The 18,854-nt window shown below is 39.4% G+C and overlaps 1 protein-coding gene and 4 long non-coding RNA genes across 5 annotated transcripts; 1 reads left to right on the top strand and 4 right to left on the bottom strand.

Annotated features, from left to right (window-relative positions):
* The first annotated feature begins 1,745 nt into the window (after positions 1–1,745).
* LOC109083735 (type I iodothyronine deiodinase-like) lies at positions 1,746–4,099 on the top strand. The gene is made up of 4 exons (XM_042728951.1): positions 1,746–2,370; positions 2,622–2,765; positions 2,927–3,126; positions 3,520–4,099. Exons 1-4 carry the CDS (start codon positions 2,016–2,018, stop codon positions 3,583–3,585), a joined length of 765 nt encoding a protein of 254 aa, XP_042584885.1. The 5' UTR covers positions 1,746–2,015; the 3' UTR covers positions 3,586–4,099.
* Positions 4,100–6,924: 2,825 nt separating this feature from the next.
* On the bottom strand, positions 6,925–8,938 carry LOC122138124. Its single transcript, XR_006155326.1, has 3 exons — positions 8,870–8,938; positions 7,270–7,368; positions 6,925–6,963 (listed from the first exon to the last, which is right to left on the bottom strand). It is a non-coding gene; the product is annotated as an uncharacterized LOC122138124 (long non-coding RNA).
* Positions 8,939–9,030: 92 nt separating this feature from the next.
* On the bottom strand, positions 9,031–9,555 carry LOC122138127. Its single transcript, XR_006155330.1, has 3 exons — positions 9,524–9,555; positions 9,257–9,321; positions 9,031–9,069 (listed from the first exon to the last, which is right to left on the bottom strand). It is a non-coding gene; the product is annotated as an uncharacterized LOC122138127 (long non-coding RNA).
* A 295-nt stretch (positions 9,556–9,850) lies between these two features.
* LOC122138125 lies at positions 9,851–10,692 on the bottom strand. Its single transcript, XR_006155327.1, has 3 exons — positions 10,628–10,692; positions 10,412–10,536; positions 9,851–9,868 (listed from the first exon to the last, which is right to left on the bottom strand). It is a non-coding gene; the product is annotated as an uncharacterized LOC122138125 (long non-coding RNA).
* Positions 10,693–12,594: 1,902 nt separating this feature from the next.
* LOC122138130 lies at positions 12,595–16,066 on the bottom strand. Its single transcript, XR_006155333.1, has 3 exons — positions 16,011–16,066; positions 15,614–15,700; positions 12,595–12,691 (listed from the first exon to the last, which is right to left on the bottom strand). It is a non-coding gene; the product is annotated as an uncharacterized LOC122138130 (long non-coding RNA).
* Positions 16,067–18,854: the final 2,788 nt, after the last annotated feature.

Here is an 18,854-nt window from a genome sequence, read left to right as displayed (position 1 = left end):
AAGTGGTCGTTAGTCCTGTTGGAAAATGAGATCTGTATCTCCATAAAGTTGGTCAGCAGCAGGAAGAATGACGTGCTCTAAAACTTCCTGGTATACGGCTGCGTTGACCTTGGACCACAGAAAACACAGTGGACCAACACCAGCAGATGACATGGCACCCCAAACCATCACTGACTGTGGAAACTTTACACTGGACCTCAAGCAACGTGGATTGTGTGCCTCTCCTCTCTTCCTCCAGACTCTGGGACCTTGATTTCCAAAAGAAATGCAAAATTTACTTTCATCAGAGAACAAAACTTTGGACCACTCAGCAGCAGTCCAGTCCTTTTTGAAGCGAGACGCTTCTGACGCTGTCTGATGTTCAAGAGTGGCTTGACACAAGGAATCCGACAGCTGAAAGCCATGTCTTGCATACATCTGTGTGTAGTGGTTCTTGAAGCACTGACTCCAGCTGCAGTCCACTCTTTGTGAATCTCCCCCACATTTTTGAATGGGTTTTGTTTCACAATCCTCTCCGGGCTGCGGTTATCCCTATTGCTTGTACACTTTTTTTCTACCACATCTTTTCCTTCCCTTCGCCTCTCTATTAATGTGCTTGAACACAGAGCTTTGTGAACAGCCAGCCTCTTTTGCAATGACCTTTTGTGTCTTGCCCTCCTTGTGCAAGGTGTCAATGGTCGTCTTTTGGACAACTGTCAAGTCAGCAGTCTTCCCCATGACTGTGTAGCCTACAGAATTAGACTGAGAGACCATTAAAAGGCCTTTACAGGTGTTTTGAGTTAATTAGCTGATTAGAGTGTAGCACCAGGTGTCTTCAATATTGAACCTTTTCACAATATTCTAATTTTCTGAGATACTGAATTTGGGATTTTCCTTAGCTGTCAGTTATAATCATCAAAATTAAAAGAAATAAACATTTAAAATATATCAGTCTGCGTGTAATGAATGAATATAATACACAAGTTTCACTTTTATGAATGGAATTAGTGAAATAAATCAACTTTTTAATGATATTCTAATTATATGACCAGCACCTGTATATACTATCCCTGAAAGGACAAGATCAACTCTTAACTAATTTTCTTTGGGCAAAAGCAAAATTCTGTGTCTGGCTGCTATGCAACAAATTAACAGATTAATTAATAAATGCATACAAATTGTATGGTGTGATTAACTTTTAGTGTTGTTATCTATTTATATAATCTGTCATGCAGATTTCTGCATCTGGACCTCTGACTTCCAAGTGTGCATGTTAGTCCCCATACAATAATAGTCCCTATATCATTTCTTGTACCTGTGAGATGTATGATCACACCATGATCTAGGAACTTCATTTCTAATTGAAGGAAAAAACTCTTACAGCTCTCAAAAGACTTTGCAGCAACATGATGTGCATATAGCCAGCGGTCGAATTGTAAAAAAAAATAATAGAAAATGTTTGTCATCAATAGTGACATCTTATGGACATTTTTAGAAACTAACATTAAAACGTCAGTCGGCCTAATAAGAATATTGATAGGACGTTTTATATAAAAAATGCATCAAAAACAATGTGGAATTATAAATAATTAAACTTTAAGTTTGGTTAATTTTTTATTTATTTATATTTGTGTCCACTATGATAAATACAATAACAATATACAAGCCAAGTTATGATTCTTACTATGGCGAAGGTTGGTTCATGAATATTAATTACGCTCCGTGACGTTCTTCCAGTAGCCGACCAAGGCAAGTGGTCGCTAGTCGACTGGCGAATCAACAAATCCCGCTATGACAAAAAAGGCTTATAAATAAGTTCCAGGAAGGTTATCAAGCAACGCAAATACGACCTAATTAATAATAATGAGCAAAGCCTTTGCCCTAGTAAAATTTGATCTTGAATTTTGTCGTGATATTGCTGTGGTGTGGAGGGCGGTAAGCTTTTGCTACAACACAGGCAAAGTTTAATGTCTTTTTTCATTCATGTAACATTAGTGCTCGCGCCACGACGCGTGGACTGATAAATTCTTCTCGCGATGGGGACAGCGGTGGGATATGCGCTCAGAAAACTTTCTGTTTATGTATCAGCTGTGGCCATGATATTATTTGCGATCGTGAATGTAACCCTGTTGAAACTCCTGTCCTTCGTTTCCCCGGGACTGATGAGGAAAATCCATCTAAAAATGGGAGAGAAGTCGACGATGACTCAAAACCCCAAATTCAGATACGAAGACTGGGGTCCGACTTTCTTTTCTCTGAGGTTCATTAAAACCGTGCTCTCCGTGAACTGGTGCTCGCTGGGCCTGGAGGCGTTTGAGGGGCACGCGGCTCCGGACACAGCTTTATTCACCCTGGATGGACAGAAAACGAGCATTCATCGTTTTCTTAAAGGTATAGTAAATGTATTCTATATGATTATTATTATTATGTGTATAATTAAACTGACTGCATCAGTCCTAAGGTTCATTTCCAATTAAAGAAAAAAAATCTTGAACTGACCACAGTATTTAAAGGGATGTTACATCAAAAGATTAGTTTTTATAGTCTAGGCAGTATTTAATGCAATTACATTAAAATTAATTAATGAATTAATTAGTAATGCATTACACCCAACACTGTTACTGATGCAGTCTTCTTCACAGGGAACCGTCCACTGGTTCTGAGTTTCGGAAGCTGCACCTGACCCCCATTTCTCTACAAACTTGACGAGTTCAAACAACTTGTCAAGGACTTCAGTGATGTGGCAGATTTCCTTGTTGTATACCTTGCAGAAGCGCATGCAACTGGTAATGACAATATTTCAAAGAATGTGCTCTTGTTCTGATGCAGTAGTAAACAATATGGGCTGATATAACCTTTGCATAGAATACACTGTAGAGTACTTTACATATAGAGCACTAAGTGATAAATGTTATACAAATAGCAAAATTCCTCTGTTTTCTTATAGATGCTTGGGCCTTTGCAAACAACGTTGACATCAGCGTGCACAAAAACTTGGAGGAGAGACTGGCTGCGGCCCGGACCCTGGTCAAAGAGGACCCCCTCTGCCCTGTGGTAGTGGATGAGATGACCAACATCACTGCCAGCAAATACGGAGCCCTGCCTGAGCGCCTCTATGTCGTTCAGAGTGGGAAAGTTATCTATCAGGTGAGTGTTTTGTAATGTAGACAAACTGCACAGTGCACACAGTACAGGAAATGCCTCCAAAGCTTCATAACGGCTCTCGTGAGAGCAGTAGAGAGTTGCTAGTGAAAGCTTTGGAACATAGGCACTGCTTTTGGAAAGCAGTGAAAGCTCTTGGCCAGAGGTTTTACACACACTCTTCCTCTTGTAGTAAGAGATTTCTCGTGGTTTATAGAGGTGAAAGGTTTGGAATGAGCTGAACAGCATGAGGCAAAAGGTTTTATAGTCGCAATTGGTTCTGTTCTTTTGCTTTTGCTGCATTTTTTGAATGCCAGTGTTTTGTATAGTCTAAATATATTCATCAGGAAGTCCACAGTATGGAGGGATTTTCACACTCGTTTTTATTCTTCCTAACAGGGTGGCATTGGACCTTGGGGATACAACCCTGAAGAGGTTCGAAAAGTTCTGGAGAAAACTAATTAAAAGGGAAAAAATTTAAGTTTTCTATCCATGATTGCATTGATATATTTGCACTTTTCTGAAATTCCAGTCCTTGAACTCATTTTCTGAGTCCTTGTGTTTGCTTGTGACAGATACAGATTAAACCAGCTGGTCTCTGTACCTTGATGTTTCAAACACAGGGGGATGTAAAATGTAAGTTGGTGACAGTATCTTTAGCATATATTTTTCAATGGAATTTGTAACCAAATGGGTTTTTTTGTAAACATTGATCTATTTTTTCTGCTTTAATGCAAATGCATAATTATCATACCAGCATTGTATTCAAAGACTATATAAATATCCATCAGCAGAGATTGTGAAGGGCATCTGTGCTTGTAAGATTTTTTTCTTAACTTGTGACTGTAAATGATGCTTACAGGGTAAAACTGTGAACTGTAAACTGATAATTCAGTCATTTGTTCTAAACAAATTTAGAAGCACGGATTTCACTGAATACTGTTTTCAACAACTATTCAAATAAACATATCATATCATATATCATACAGTGTATGTCAGTAGGCATGACAACTTTACTTCACATCAATGGCGTGTGCATGTCCTTCAGTGAAAAGCACATCTTGAACTGCTCTTTTATCCATACTTGACCAGACAAATATTTCAAAGAACTTCTTTTAAGCTGCACAGTTTGAACAATAACAATGTAATTTTCACAAAAAATTATGTGGGGGGGGTTTTCATAACCCTTGCACAATATTTGAACATTTGTTAAGCTGTAAAAGATGGAGAGGTCAAATGAAATGATGGAAGATCATATCAAATTATTAAATGTAAAACAAAGACGTGCTGGATTTGGGACTTCTACCTGTTTAACCTTTAATGTAATTCAGACTGGAGCAATTCAATTCGGAGATATTCATGAATGATAAACAACGATCAGTTCCTGTTTTTAGCTGCAAGAAACCTTAACCTTATGACTGCGTTTGTACTTTGGACTCGTCACATGGTGTATTTGGCAGTCAGGATCCTGTTGTTGGTTGCTCACAGAGCTACAGACTGATCCAAAGACAAAGTTTGACTCAAGACCCTGCTTTCATTCATTTAAAAGGGCTGCTAGAATAAATAATTCTAGAAGCCCTAGAATAAAAAAATATTCTTAAGGACTAATGGTACAACTGGTTTATTAAAACAGCTAAACATGGATGTGCAAAGCTTTTTATATTCACCACAGGCTTTAAAATGTCTTTGTGTCAGTTATATGCAGTAAATGATTGATTTATATCTTTTTTTATCGTGACCTTTGATTTCCATCGTAATTATAATGACAGTTCACTGTTTGCCACAAGATCAGGCAGCCAAGTCACAAAATGTAATCTGTTGAAACTTACCAAGCAACTATACTAAAAATATAATTTTAGCAATGTTGTGATGAGTTTAATTCTCAAAAGGGGGTGGGGTCTTCAAATATTTTTGGAGTCATTATTGGGCCTTGGAGTCAAAAAGGTTGCAAAGCACTGGTCTAGTGCATGTTTACTTTAAAAAAAAAAAATGGAAAACATTTTCTGTGGGAACAGTCACTAATACCATGAGAGTTGCTGAGAAAGAAAATCACTCTTAAGGGCGATCACTGGTTTGCAGTTTAAGTGCCAGTAGGTTGGCCAAAACCTGTAGAGCTCTTATGAATCACTTGAGCCTCGCAGGTTGTGCATGACACCCTTGCAGCCCATTTGAGCCGTGTCCACTATGATCCTGCTGGACGTTTCGCAGAAGAGGAGAGCGAAGAGCTTTGTCAATGGGTTCTTACTACACGCTCTGCCTACTAAAAACATTACATGCATTGTGCCATGAGTGAAAACAGACAGAGGCTTGAGACAATTTGGGAACAACTTTATATTACATTGAAACTGGTTCACTGATTCAAAGAGAATGATTTACATGGAAATCAATTGGCTGGATCTCGGCCCTCTGGAGAGATGCTGCCCTAAAGAAGTCGGGGAACATCAACAGCTTTACATCATTTTCCAAAGTTAAAATCATTTCACACTGAGCTTTCCCTTTTCTCTTAAAAAGTGATTTGATGGAAACTGAAGGTAGGCTGAAACGCTGCTTTCCTGCTTGAATTAGTATAAATGACTGAAAAACATAAGACAAAAATCCTCAAAGGAGCCAAATAATTTAGTAGTCAATATATAAACAAGCCCATTCAGCCCACAGTTAAAAGTATGATGCACAAGCTAACAAAAGCAGTGCGAAACAACTACTAAAATGTAAAACTATGTCCAAGTGTCTGTATAAATAGAAGAAGATACCATTCTAACTGTAGTATGACTTTGATGTCGCTCAAACGAAACCTAATACAAAACAAATCCAAACACACTAGAGTCTGGCTTACAAAAGCAACAGGACGACGCCTTTAAACCAACATCAAACCATTTCAGAGCTAAAACAAGAGGCACATGGGAGGGATTTACATATATATAAAAAAAGAAAACATGATATGGGTTATCTATGGACCCATCCAGACACGTAATCCAGTCACCCGCCTGAGGAGCTCTGAGAAGGTCTCATAGGTAGTATGTTTGTCGGGGTCAGCATCTGAGAGGATCAGCGTATCATTCAGTCTTCACCAAAGATTGAGGACAGCAGTTAAATTTCAGAAAAATAAAAGAACTTGAAATCAGTGCAGAAAAAAAAAAAAAAAGTCCTCTTCACGACAGGACCCGTCAATGCAGTTATTCCTTAAAAGCAGCTGCTTATAATGCTTGAAGACAAAAATGACAGTGCACAAGTAAAATACAACTGGGAGTCTTTCCCATTCAGAAAAGACTGAATTCTCTCACCACTTGATGCGTTTCGCTGGAGAAAAATAAAAACAGGTCATCGAAAGGCAATAAAATATTCACAGAATTCAAGGCCACGTATGAGAGTTCAGTGTTAAAAAATCGGAGGAAGTTTCGTACGTGTAAACCATGCTGAAGTTGGACGTGGATGTCGGATTTCGAGAGAGAGAGCGAACTGCGATTATTCCTCTTCGGCACAAAATGTACACACATCCAGCGATTATGTCAGCAGTAACCATACTTTTCTTCTTAATGAGAGATGGCCTCTGAGGGAACAAGAAAACTAAAAATCCAGGAGCACTGAGTCACATTTAGATCTTCTGATCGTAATAGAGGAGAAAAAGATTTGCTAGCCATTTAAAAAAAAGAAAGAAACGAAGTAACAACAAAAAATCATTTTTGATATTGCATGAGACCACTTGTGAGGACGCAGGGCAGTCCCACCCAATTCCATTTCCTGTCCATGTACTCTGTCTATGTCATCGATGGCCAAACTGTGAGTTTCCAGAATGGAGCAAACAGACTGGCATCAGACGCTCATGGTCATGGAAGGAGAGTACTGCTGTAAAGACCGAAAGAAACAAACAAGTTCGTAATGGCACATTGTTAAGCTTCATAGCTAGCTAGCAGTTTTAAAAACATCTATAATCCCCAAACTTCTTTTGAAATACAGATTTGAGACTATGTTTTTAAGTTGATACACTTTAGTAGGGGTTTTATTCTTCTGATCAAATATTTTTTTTTAAAAAAAAACCATTTAAAATTTTCATGATTTAATTATTAGCTTTCCATCCACTCACAAACCCCAGTTTGGGAAACCCTGTCATAATATATAACATAAAGGCATGTAAAAGTTGCTGAATCTTACATTCTCATTCTGGAAGGAGTGAAGGTAGCTGCCTCCTACATCTTCATCCCTCGGGGTCCCGGGTGGATTGCTCATGCCACTCATGTTGTTAGGAGAATTCTGATGATGAGATGTGAAACTTAGTTGGAAACTTCTCATATAGGATAAAGTGAATAAGACTGTTTGCAGGGATGACGTATTTATCTATTTTTGGCCAACCTGGAAGTTACCATCACCCTAGTTCCAAAACAATTTTCCATTAGCTTCAACATCAACACCACTAGGTTTCTGAAAACTCTTCGATCTTATTTTCTAAAATCTACAAGTTTGAGTTAGAATAGTTTGTAAGAGTGCGAGTACAAACACAACAAGCTGTAAAATCTGAATAAAAAAGTCAACCTCTGTAGTTCAATTTTTTCTTTCTCTTTGGAGTGTTACAAGCTCTTGGTGCATAAAGAAGATCTGTAAAGTTGCAAAGACTAAAGTCTCAAATCCAAAGAGATATTCTTTATCAAAGTTAAGACTCTGCCACGCCTCCTAAAACGGCTCGTTCTAACGCCCCCAAATATCTACATCACTATGTGGAAATATTTGCGTAATGCCGCCCAAATGTATACGCAAAGAAAGAAGGCATGGTTTCAGCTATCGCAGTTAGTGTTGAAGCATCCATATCAGGGTGATGTTGGTGTGTATCGAGGCGAAAGTACAAAAGCACTTTATTTGGCCTTCTGAAAGTAGATGCATTTAGGAAGCTTCATAGATTACTTACAACAGAACAGCAACGCATTTTATGGACGACCGTTTCATGAACCTAGGAGAGGAGGTAATTCTGACTTTGCTACAACATTCTGGCGCTTCTGAATCAGCTACTGTAAGTATGTTTTGTTATTGAAGTATTTGCTACTGACTGTTCAAATGCAGAGTTTTGCGCATCGTGTGTGTGCGTGTGTGTGTGTGAGAGAGAGAGAGGGCCACACTTTGGAGTCAGCTGTCTTAACCGTTCAGTGGCTTGTGTACTGCAAAACACATACGAGCATCATCACTGGGTCTGTCACGCGACTCTGTTACCGTTTCGGGCCTTGAACTGATGGTAAAACTAAGGACATTTTTAACTGTCTTTACATTTATTTTGAAAGATGAAGCTCGGGATTATGGAAAGGGGCGTTACATTTCCAACGAGTGCTTGGGGTGTTCATCCAATCATTATGCACTATGAGTCCGTTGGACAATCAAAGCAGACTGTGCTTGTCAGAAGGAGGGACTTTTTTTATAGAAAAAATGACACATTTGAGAGAGGCGGGGCATAGAAGAGAGGCTCACAATAATGAACAGTATTTGAAAAGTAATGTGTTTTTTGAACATTAAAAGCATGTCAACATATTCTGTTACACCACATACACAAAATAATGATCTTTAAAAAAAGCATCATATGACCCCTTTAACACAAAAACCCCACTGACTTCAGGATGGAACCGGAAGTGCAAAAATGCTTACTCATTTCCATGTTTTAGGACCCACTCCTGCAGAATTCTATTAAATATTCTTGAAATACATCCAATTCTGACTCCAACAAAATATAACATTGGTGGTCTTCAAATACTATTAGAAAGATTATAATCACCTTTGGAAGTCCATCCAGATCTCCTGAACCTATAAATGCAATATAAAGATTAAAAAAAAAAGTTTCAAAATAGATTTAAGTTTTTATTTTTAAATATAACCATGTGTTTTTACAGTAGCTTTACCTCCGTTTCATATGCATCGGGTCCATTCCTCCGCCATGGCCCCTAGGGGGCCCTCAGAGCCTGGGCCTATGGGAAACTGGACAAAAACCAGCGAAAAAAAAAATTAAAATTATTCTGACATGTTCTGTTCATCAGACAGTAATGATGAAAAAAGGGTAACATGAACACAGCCAAGGGCACACTTCTGCTGCGCTAATGTACTACACTAAGCAATTTCTAAATGGTGTGCCTCTGAGAAATGAGTCAGCAGGTCTGTCTCTTACACTGTTGCGACCTCCACCTCCTGAGTTGATCATGGTGTACAGGTTTTCACTGGAGTTGTTGGAGTCTGAGGGTGAGAGAGGTTTCATTAATGGGATGGAAATCTCTGCATGATCAGTTAAACAATCAATATTCTGCTTTAGGCAAAGTCTGGGGTAATTCTGACATCTATTGAAATCAGAGTTCAACTAATATCCAGTTGAGAAGGATATGAAAGATCTCTCAGCTGATTTACAGTGTTTTCTGAACTGAATGTGTGGCAAACAGACCTGCTGGACTAGGGACAATTCCAGGTGATCCCCTACTCCCTCCTCACCCTGGAGGAACAAATGGATTACAGCTTTAAAGTAATACTCCAAAGTCTTTATGAATTATTATAGTAATCAAATGTGCAGTAGATGAGTAGATTTTTTTTTGTTACCCCATAAGCACCAGTAACCAGGAGATGGTGAGGAAATATGGCATCTAAACGAAAACAAAAGGAATTATGTTTGGGAATGTAGTATTTTATTACAGAAATAAATGTAATTACAGTTATAAAATACTTCAAATTAGAATATATTACATTGTTGGCATTTGGATTTGGCCATGGTGGTCTGCCATTTCCAGGCCCCCTACAAAACACAAAATAATGTGGACGAGTATTCAGTTTCCATTTAATCAGTCATTTACATCATTAACTACTGTTCACAAATTTGGAGTTGGTAATATTTTTAAGAATTCTCTTATGCTCACCAAGGCTGCTTTTTTTATTAAAAAAACAGAAATATTATTACAACCTAAAATATTACAACAGAAGAAACGACACTTTAAAATGTAATTTGCTCCAGTGATGTCAAAGCTGAATTTTCAGCAGCCATGACTCCAGTTTTCAGAGTCACATGATCCTTCAGAAATCATTTTAATATGCAAATTTGGTGATCAAGATATTATCACTTCAACAAAACAGTTGTGCTGTTTATTATTTATAAACATTATACATTATTCATTAATCAATAAAAAATAAAAAAAAAAAAAAAACAGCATTTGCTGGAAAAAAAAAACTTCTGTAACATTATAAATGTCTTTACTCAAATTTAATGTGTCCTTGTTGATTAAAGACATTAATTTTATTGAATTCTTAATGACCCCAAACACTATTGTCACAAAAGGTCTACATGTTTCACTCCTGGCATGCCAGGGCCCATTGAGGTGTGTGGCGGTCTCATCCCTCCTCCGAAACTCTGGGGGCCGGGGCCCATGGGACCCATTCCTCTAGGAACATTCATCCTCTGCATCGGCCCTTGAGATGGGGAAAGGAGAAGTCAAATAAGTTTAGGTCATCTGCAGCTTTAAAATATGTTAACTTAAATATACTCATAACTCATGCTCACCCTGTAGTCTGGGATCCATGTTTGGGAGCATTGGCTGGGGTGGGCTGGAAAACTCCACCTTGGGGGCTGGAAAAAAGTGTCGGTACCACATTTTAACCATCTATTTTGATATTAATTTTTTTTTATTGGACATTTTAATTAAAGCTACAAAAGCCTGACAATCAAGACGGCCACATTGATGAACTTCAACCTGGTTGCCCATTCTGATGGGGGGTCGTGGTCCCGACCACCAAAGCGAGGTAGGTGACATGAAAGGCGTGCAACACAAATCAAACTGGTCAGAAAACTGTAACAATGACATTTTTGTCTGAACTAATGAAGTTGCAAAGATGCCGCCTCGGAGAACACAGTCAGGGGAACCCACAGCTCAGCAGAGCAGGCTAACAGGAAGACGGCGAGAGAGAACAATACAGAGGGCAGAATCAGTCAAATGAAATAGCCCGTGAATAGACAGGGAGCCGCTACCTGGCCGTGGGGGGTCCCATCATGCTGTTAGGGGGAGGAGGAGCGTGAGGGGAGGCCTGGGAGCGGGAGGGGCCCTAAGAAAGTGAAGAGACCACATGAGAGGAGAGCAGGAGCGAGAGAGCCCAAGCAAGGGAATGGTGGCAAGTGATAAAAAGGGCAATGGAGAGAGGACAAGAAAGAAAAAAAGAGAGTAGAGAGTCATTAAAGAGCTGGAAAGAGAACAACACCACAGAACGCATTGAGAATCATAAGTGACTGGAACAGCTGAACAGATAAACTCACACTGAAAGAGCAAAAGCACTTGGACAAATTAAACAATGAATCAATGAGTGAACACAAATAAACATTTATGAAGAATTCAACAGAAGCAACAGAATTTGAATAGAGAAAGGCAATACTGGAGCCAACACTGAGTAGTGAGATCTGCCCCATCATTCCCTGTTTTTACTTAAAGGGGTCCTATTATGCTCTTTTACAAGGTCTTGATTTTGTTTTGAGGGTGTACTAGAACAGGCTCTCATACTAGGTTGTTCAAAAAACACATTATTTTTTACATATTTTAAATTATTACAACACCTCACTCGCCAGTCTGGCATGAACGGCTGAAATAGTTCATGTACCAAATGAAGTCCCGCCTTCTGAAATATGAATTGTGCTTCACATTTCCACTCAATCTAATGTTAACCTAGAGAAATGTGCACTGTTTCAAGTGTCTGTGTGGAGTGTGGAAGCTGAATATTAGCGCTCCACTTCAGCACAGATGCAGGCTCCGGTGCGCTCACATATTCTTAAAATACTCTATCATTTTGGTCATACAGATAAGAGATCTGTAAAGACTCCACATTTATTTGTGTTGCTCACAACAACAAAACGACAAAACTTGCTTGTGTTTAAAATAATAAAAAGCATACTGGATGCGCTTTCTGCCATCTCAGCCTCTGTGAACTTGAGCAACAAAAGTCGTGTATATCTTTGCCTTACAGACATTAAAAATATATAACTATAGAGAGTGAAATGTCTACTTTCAAATGAACCAATTCAAACGGAAAACAAATATTCTCAGATTATGCAATCCGTATGAAACACACAGGCGCATCCACTTTTGCGGGACGATGACAAGTCAGTGTCGCCGACTTCATCTCTTAAACCGAAACAAAGAAAGCACTTGTTTATCACTGAATTATTAAAATGTTAATGCAGCCTCCTTACTGTTTTTCCCTGACACATTCATAACCATTACTTCTGCGTTGCGCTGTGGCAAGCTTTATGCATGTACTTGAGCACTTATTAGGCATGTAGGCAGTTTAAGGCTCATTATAATATATACACATACATGTAATAATAACAAAAATAATAATACATTTGTATAAACAGCTTTTTAAAATCAAGAGAAACATTAATTCACTGTGACCAAACGTTTGACTAATAGTCTATGCAGGGTTTGGATCTGTGACACCTTAAAAATATCTCACAAGACATGAGGTTTTAGAAAGAGGGTGATGATCTAACCTGGAAGAATCCAGGGGGCATGGGTCCACCTGGCATGCCATCTCCTGGTGGCATGTTCCCAAGAACAGGACTGGGGGCTGCTGCGGCACTCTGTGGGCACAAATCGTTAAGAAAAAACAAAAGATCAGGACAGATTAGATGGGGGGGGAGGGGGGACACCTGTATATCTTATGTACAGAGATTTTTTCCCTAGGAAAAACAGATTTATTCCACAAGTAGAAATGTAGCTTAATGCATTCTATCACTCATAAATCTGTGCTCTAACAGCAAGCAATAAAGCCAATGGCATAGCCACAACTGACTGGTGTAAAATCAAATTTTTTAAGGTCTACAAAACCAAGAGGAAAGAACTAGGTTTCAAAAGCACACACAGGGATTTGATCATGCATATAATGGCAGTGGAAAAAAGCACAGTGTGGTCTGCTGCCTGTCACACTGCAGCCTGAGTTAACCGAGCAAGGCTTTTCAGAGAAGCACTGTGAAAATACCACAGGAAGGAGGTAGAGGTAGAAAGAAGAGCAGCTGACCCTGATAGAACAACACAGATCAGAAAACCGGCCAATGGGATGGAAGAGTCAGACCGAGACTGATCCACAACAATTGGAGCAGCTACGCTTTTCATTCAGACTATTCAAGTTCACAGTTCAAGGGCCATCGATATAAAGGTCGATCCTAATCACATTCTTAATAGACACAATAGATATTTCTAAACATATCATTCAAACCTTATCAGTGTTATGGTTTACTAAAAAAAAGGGAACAAAAGTCATTGCTAATTGCAAAAAGCTAAAATAAAAATATAAGTATTACATGAAATTAAATTGTAAAATGATTTCAATATGTAATATTTCCTTAAGAGGAATAGGTTTATTACTAATAAGAAACATCATAAACGTACCATCATAAAAAATACTAAAACTTAAAATTAAAAATAATACTGAAAATAAAACCCCACTTCAAAATATTAATAAATAGCACTGCAGTGCATGTTATTCCAAGGAGAAACCTAAAGTTTGTAGTAAAATTCATTGATTTGATCCATTTCCAAAATGACTTTTCTATTTTGGCTGACCTCACCAAGGCTGCCATTTCCTGTTTCGAAGGGTGAGCAATTCAACAAAAAATTCTGGAAAAGAACGCCTACTTTTCATGATCCAATCAATTCTCAATGGACAAAATCAATTTTCACCCTTCCTCCTCTTGCTGAGCATCTTATTTCACTTGGAAAATCATATTAATTAAGTGAAATGGGTGGGAATGTCATTTTCATGGTCACCTTAGGATTAGCTAAAATTTCTCATAACCAAGGAAAATCCTCCAAGTTAAGCCAGGGAAAGGTTCCTGGTTGCCCTACCCTGATGACAGCCCTCCTTCGGCAATCTAACATCATTATATCACCAAAATGCCCTGAAACAACAAAACAAATCCAACACAGTCCTGCTCCACACAGCTCGTCCTTCCCTCACTCTCCAAGTTCGCTTCCATGCTCCTCGTTCCATCTGTCTCTTCCCTCCTTTTCAATCTGCCTACCGACGGGCTCCATGACAGCCATCAATCACTCTCCATCCCCCACCGCAGCCCGAGGAGGAGTGTTTCCCCTGACACAGCATGAAGACAACATGGCCACTGTTTAAAGAGGGCGCAGCCTCCTCCCCCACCCTCTGGAGAATAGAGAGCACAGACCTGACGCCACGGTCCCCGACCACAGCTGGGCACAAAAGGCAGGAGACTGCGGCGATCACACGATGACTTCAAAACATAATGCCCCTATAACACTCCTGAAGATCCAGCCACGCTGAACATGCAGCTAATTTTCACATGGCAGATAATGTTTCATATTTCCCTTATGGCAGCATCTTTTCAGATTAGGATGTCTAGACAGAGGAGCAAGGGTTTGATTTTTAGACTCGCTGCATAGACCTCTGACCTGTGGCCCACTCACTAAAGCTTGCGGCTAGACATCAGCGATGTCCAGCCATATATTATTGGTAGGAAGCTAAAACTGGAGATTCTGGCCTAAGAGTTGCATCATTCCTATATAAGCTGTTGGGAAAATGCATAGAAATGAGAGATGCTACAATTTGCATTTCATGGAAAACTAGGACTTGGCTTGCCTAAAAATTATTTTTATTTGATTTGTTAGTAACTTCATGCCACTGTAAAGGGCTTCTGCCTACAAATCCATTTGTTACCCTGAACCACAAAATCAGTCATAAAAATAGCATGGGTATATTGTAGCAAAAGCCAAACAATCAACATTGTATGGGGTCAAAATTATAATTTTTTCTTTTAATGTCAAAAATAATATAGGATATTAAATAAAGGATCATGTTCCATGACGATATTTTGCAAATCTCCAACCGTAAATATATCAAAACTTAATTTTTGATTAGTAATATGCATTGCAAAGAACTTCATTTGAACAACTTAAAAATGTTCTCAATATTTTGAATTTTTTTGGCACCCTCCAGATTCCAACTATGTGTCCTATCCTAACAAGCCATACATCAATGGAAAGCTTATTTATTCAGCTTTCAGATGATGTACTGGATAAATCTCCCCATTTTTTTTACAAATGACGCTTATGAATGGTTTTGATGGTCCAGGGTCACATGCTGGGTCTGACATTTTAAAAAGTGCCACATAACACAAATTTTGGTGAAATATTTTATCAATAATAAGAGCTGTCCTGGCTTCAATCTTTGTGAAGATGCAGACCGTAAAATTTCCAATCACCCCGAACATCATGTACATGAAAAAGCTGATCGTCTGAGACACGTACCATCTTTGTCTAGAAACAGTGATGATTCCATGGAAACCCTGCTGACATCACTGCTATTGTATTGGTGATTATACATCCTTCACACCCGACACTGTACACACTTCCTTACTTACCAAACCACCCCAGACGACTCTTCCAGAGTCTGCAAGAATTCACAGGCACATGAAATGCAATTTTGTCCTCTAATCTGACATACATTATGGAAACAGTCTGTGTGTTTCTGTACTCACATAGTCATGGAAAGCCCTTGGCCTCGCTTGAAATGTTCGCATGTGTCTCTCCTCTCAGGAGCTGCACAGTAGAGGTCCCAAAAGACACTGGGTAAAGAAAACAAGTGGTCAATAAGCCTGCATGTGCCCATGGTTTTCTTGCAAAAATGATTGCATCATTTACTCATTTTCGTGTCATTTAAAACCTCTACACGTTTTGCTTCAATGGAAAACAACCAAACAAACATTTGCAATAACAATGAACCATACAAATTTAACAGCTGTGTGGTCTATCCACCACATTTTCACTGAATAACATAAATTTCAGTCTGTTTCTTGCATAAACATATGGTTTAAAAAATGGGTCAACTATTCCTTTTAATATTATAAAAAGACAAAATACACTCAAAATACTCACCACCACCAGGAATGCAGGAACCCAGGAGGGTCTCCCAGCGTGATATTCTTTTCCCCCATCGGCATCTAATAATGGACCAATAAAATTTATCAAATATATATATTTTTAAATGCAGTCTATGAGTGCATAGACCTGAAATACATTTTTTAAATTTTAATGTTTACAAAAGTGCGTTGTCTGTAAAAAAAAAAACAAAAGTATGGTCCTCCACTGAGATTGGGGTCGGGGCTTACTTCTGACAGGAAAGATCGCGCGCTGACTTCTGAGCACCAATGTGTAACAGATACTCATATAAACATACAAAGCTAACCTGCAATAAAACAGAGAGAATACAATATTAAGTTAATAAAACCAAAAATTAATAAAAAAAGGCATTATATGGCTGGTGAGGATAAATTCAAGAAATCAGTACTGTGTCACACTCCTCTATGTTTTAAACTTAAACTGCTCTATAGTAAAAAGTAATGTACTATCCAAAGACAATAGTTCATTCTTATCGTAAAGCAACAACAACAATACCTGATTTTAAATATTAACTGAAATTTATTACTATTTATTTTCAGATCAGAAACCCCTCTCGTTTGAGCAAGCATGCATTCCAAAAGATACATGCACAAAATGTGCAAAAACTAAAACAAAGAGATGCGGGGACCCAATCCCCCTCCCAGACTGCTGTCGTCTGAGCTCAACGTTTTTAAAATGACAAAACAAGGAACACGGAAGCGCCCGTACCCGCATGCAGAAACTATTTCAAATGGCTGCATTCAAAACGTAGATGATTTAGAAAGGCAACGGTTTTTTAATTCTGCATGCACATCACAAATAATCAGTAGGCGAACGCTCTGTGCCATGGGGGACGGGTGGCTGGTCCCTATCTATAAGGCTGCACGGAGCAGGCATCTTTCGATTCGGAAAACGGTTATCTCGGCGTCCTCTTGTCAGTGCGGCGGCTACAACCTATAGCGAAGCGGAGCAGCATACGCTCCATGGACTGCAGCCGTGCCTATACTAGGGCCTCTAACACTAGGCAGACCCATATCGGCAACACCATAAGCACACGCTGACGGGAAGCAGCCGATGTCAAAAGACCTTACTGGGGAATTTTTCCCGGTTGAGTTACGGATCAGTGCTGTCCGTGGCAACTAACGCCGACAACTGGCACGATCTGACCCGATCCTGGCAGTGTCACTCATGGGCCTTTTAGGGAAGCATGGTTCTTTTTTTGTGTGTGCGCGCGGTGAGTAGTAGGAGTCTCGCCTTCGACACCTTTTCACTCTATATTTTTCGACAACCTGAGTGCTGAAATAGGGCAGAGCTTGACTCGCGTATCCGCCTCGGGCGGGCGACTGCACAACAACTCTAGACCCCAACTAATGCGGTGTGCGCCCGCCAGTTCTCAACAAGGCCTTGGACCATCTGGGGCGGGGGACGCGTTGTACGTTGATTGACAAGGGCAAGTGACCATGGCATGCTCCGCCGATAACTGCCTCTCGGGGGGTTTGTGTCGGTGCGGGGTTGGTAGGCTCCGCATTGGATGCGGGGTTAGGCTCACGTTCGGTCGCCTGGGCCATCCTCTCTGTGTTTCTTCTTTCGTCGCAACTGTTCCCTGTGTATGTGGCTTGGGTAAAGTGATAGTGTTCCACTGTTACGACGCTTCCACGAATTACTTTACAGAGCCCTTAGATTTGTTTTTACTAGGTTGCCCTGAATGGGGTTGCATACGATGATAGTCAAGAACGTGCGCGAATTCCGATGGGGCTAAATATCACAAACACGGAATTACCAGCCGGGGTAAGCTAATCCGTCGAGGCGTTCAAGTGCGATGCTCTATGGGTGTGAGGATCCTAGTTATTATGTTTCCTGGACAAGTTTTAAAATAGGCTAATACATTAAAATAATAGTAGTATAAAATAATTTGTAACGTAAACCGCACCAGTAACATATTTTCACTTATTTGTTGTTTTTTGCATTACGATAGTTACGGGGCGTGTGCTGCAAGGGGGGTATAGTGTATACAGGCATGTACTTTTCATAAGGACAGCGACAAAACGCTGTGCATAAGTTAGGGATGCTTAGGTAATAAGACAACATATGTTACAGACGAGGAACATTGTTATAATGTGTTTATGCACGGGCTTCGATGTTTGTTAACATAAAAGGGGGGGTTTTGGTTTTGTTCTTTTTTTGTTTTGTTTTTTTTTTGTTTGAGCAGGAGTTTTGTTTAAACTCAACTAAATGGTAAAACCGTCTACACGTAGATTATTTTTTGTTTCTTAATATTTTTCTATAATACAGAGAACGTTGTTACTTATTCAAAACTCTTTTCATAAGTCAGAGTGATCGGGGTGTATGGAATCTTCTAACCTAAACAGTTTTCTGGGCGCTCTTGCTGGAGCTCACTAGGGCTTATGTGAACAGCCGAGCGCAGTGGTGACACTTTTGTATTATTGGGAATATGAACGTCTGTTTATTACTTTTCATTACGTTTTTTGGCAAAGTTTCAGAGTCCCGCGACATAGTTTCTTTCTTTCGGGCAAATCGCTAGTGGTTTTTGACATCTATTTCCATGTAATTGCTTACTTTTCTTGTCATTACCCACCCTCCCCAATAGTATTTTCGATTCAGGAACCGCTTCACAGCTTGGAAGGCGACACTGAATGCTAACCTGCTATGCAAACTTTGGAAACGTAAGTCAGTATTGTCTTTTTGCATACAATCATCAGCATGCATCGGTAATGTTATGTGACATATCATCCTAGCCTAGCTACTTGTATGTATTTTTTTTTTTTTCTTTTATCAGAAAGAAATATCTAGGCCTATATCGTAAGATCGCGATTTCCTTGA

The sequence above is a fragment of the Cyprinus carpio genome, chromosome B8 (genome assembly GCF_018340385.1).
Source record: "Cyprinus carpio isolate SPL01 chromosome B8, ASM1834038v1, whole genome shotgun sequence".
Lineage (NCBI taxonomy): Eukaryota > Metazoa > Chordata > Actinopteri > Cypriniformes > Cyprinidae > Cyprinus > Cyprinus carpio.
This window is presented reverse-complemented; position numbering and strand designations above follow the sequence as displayed.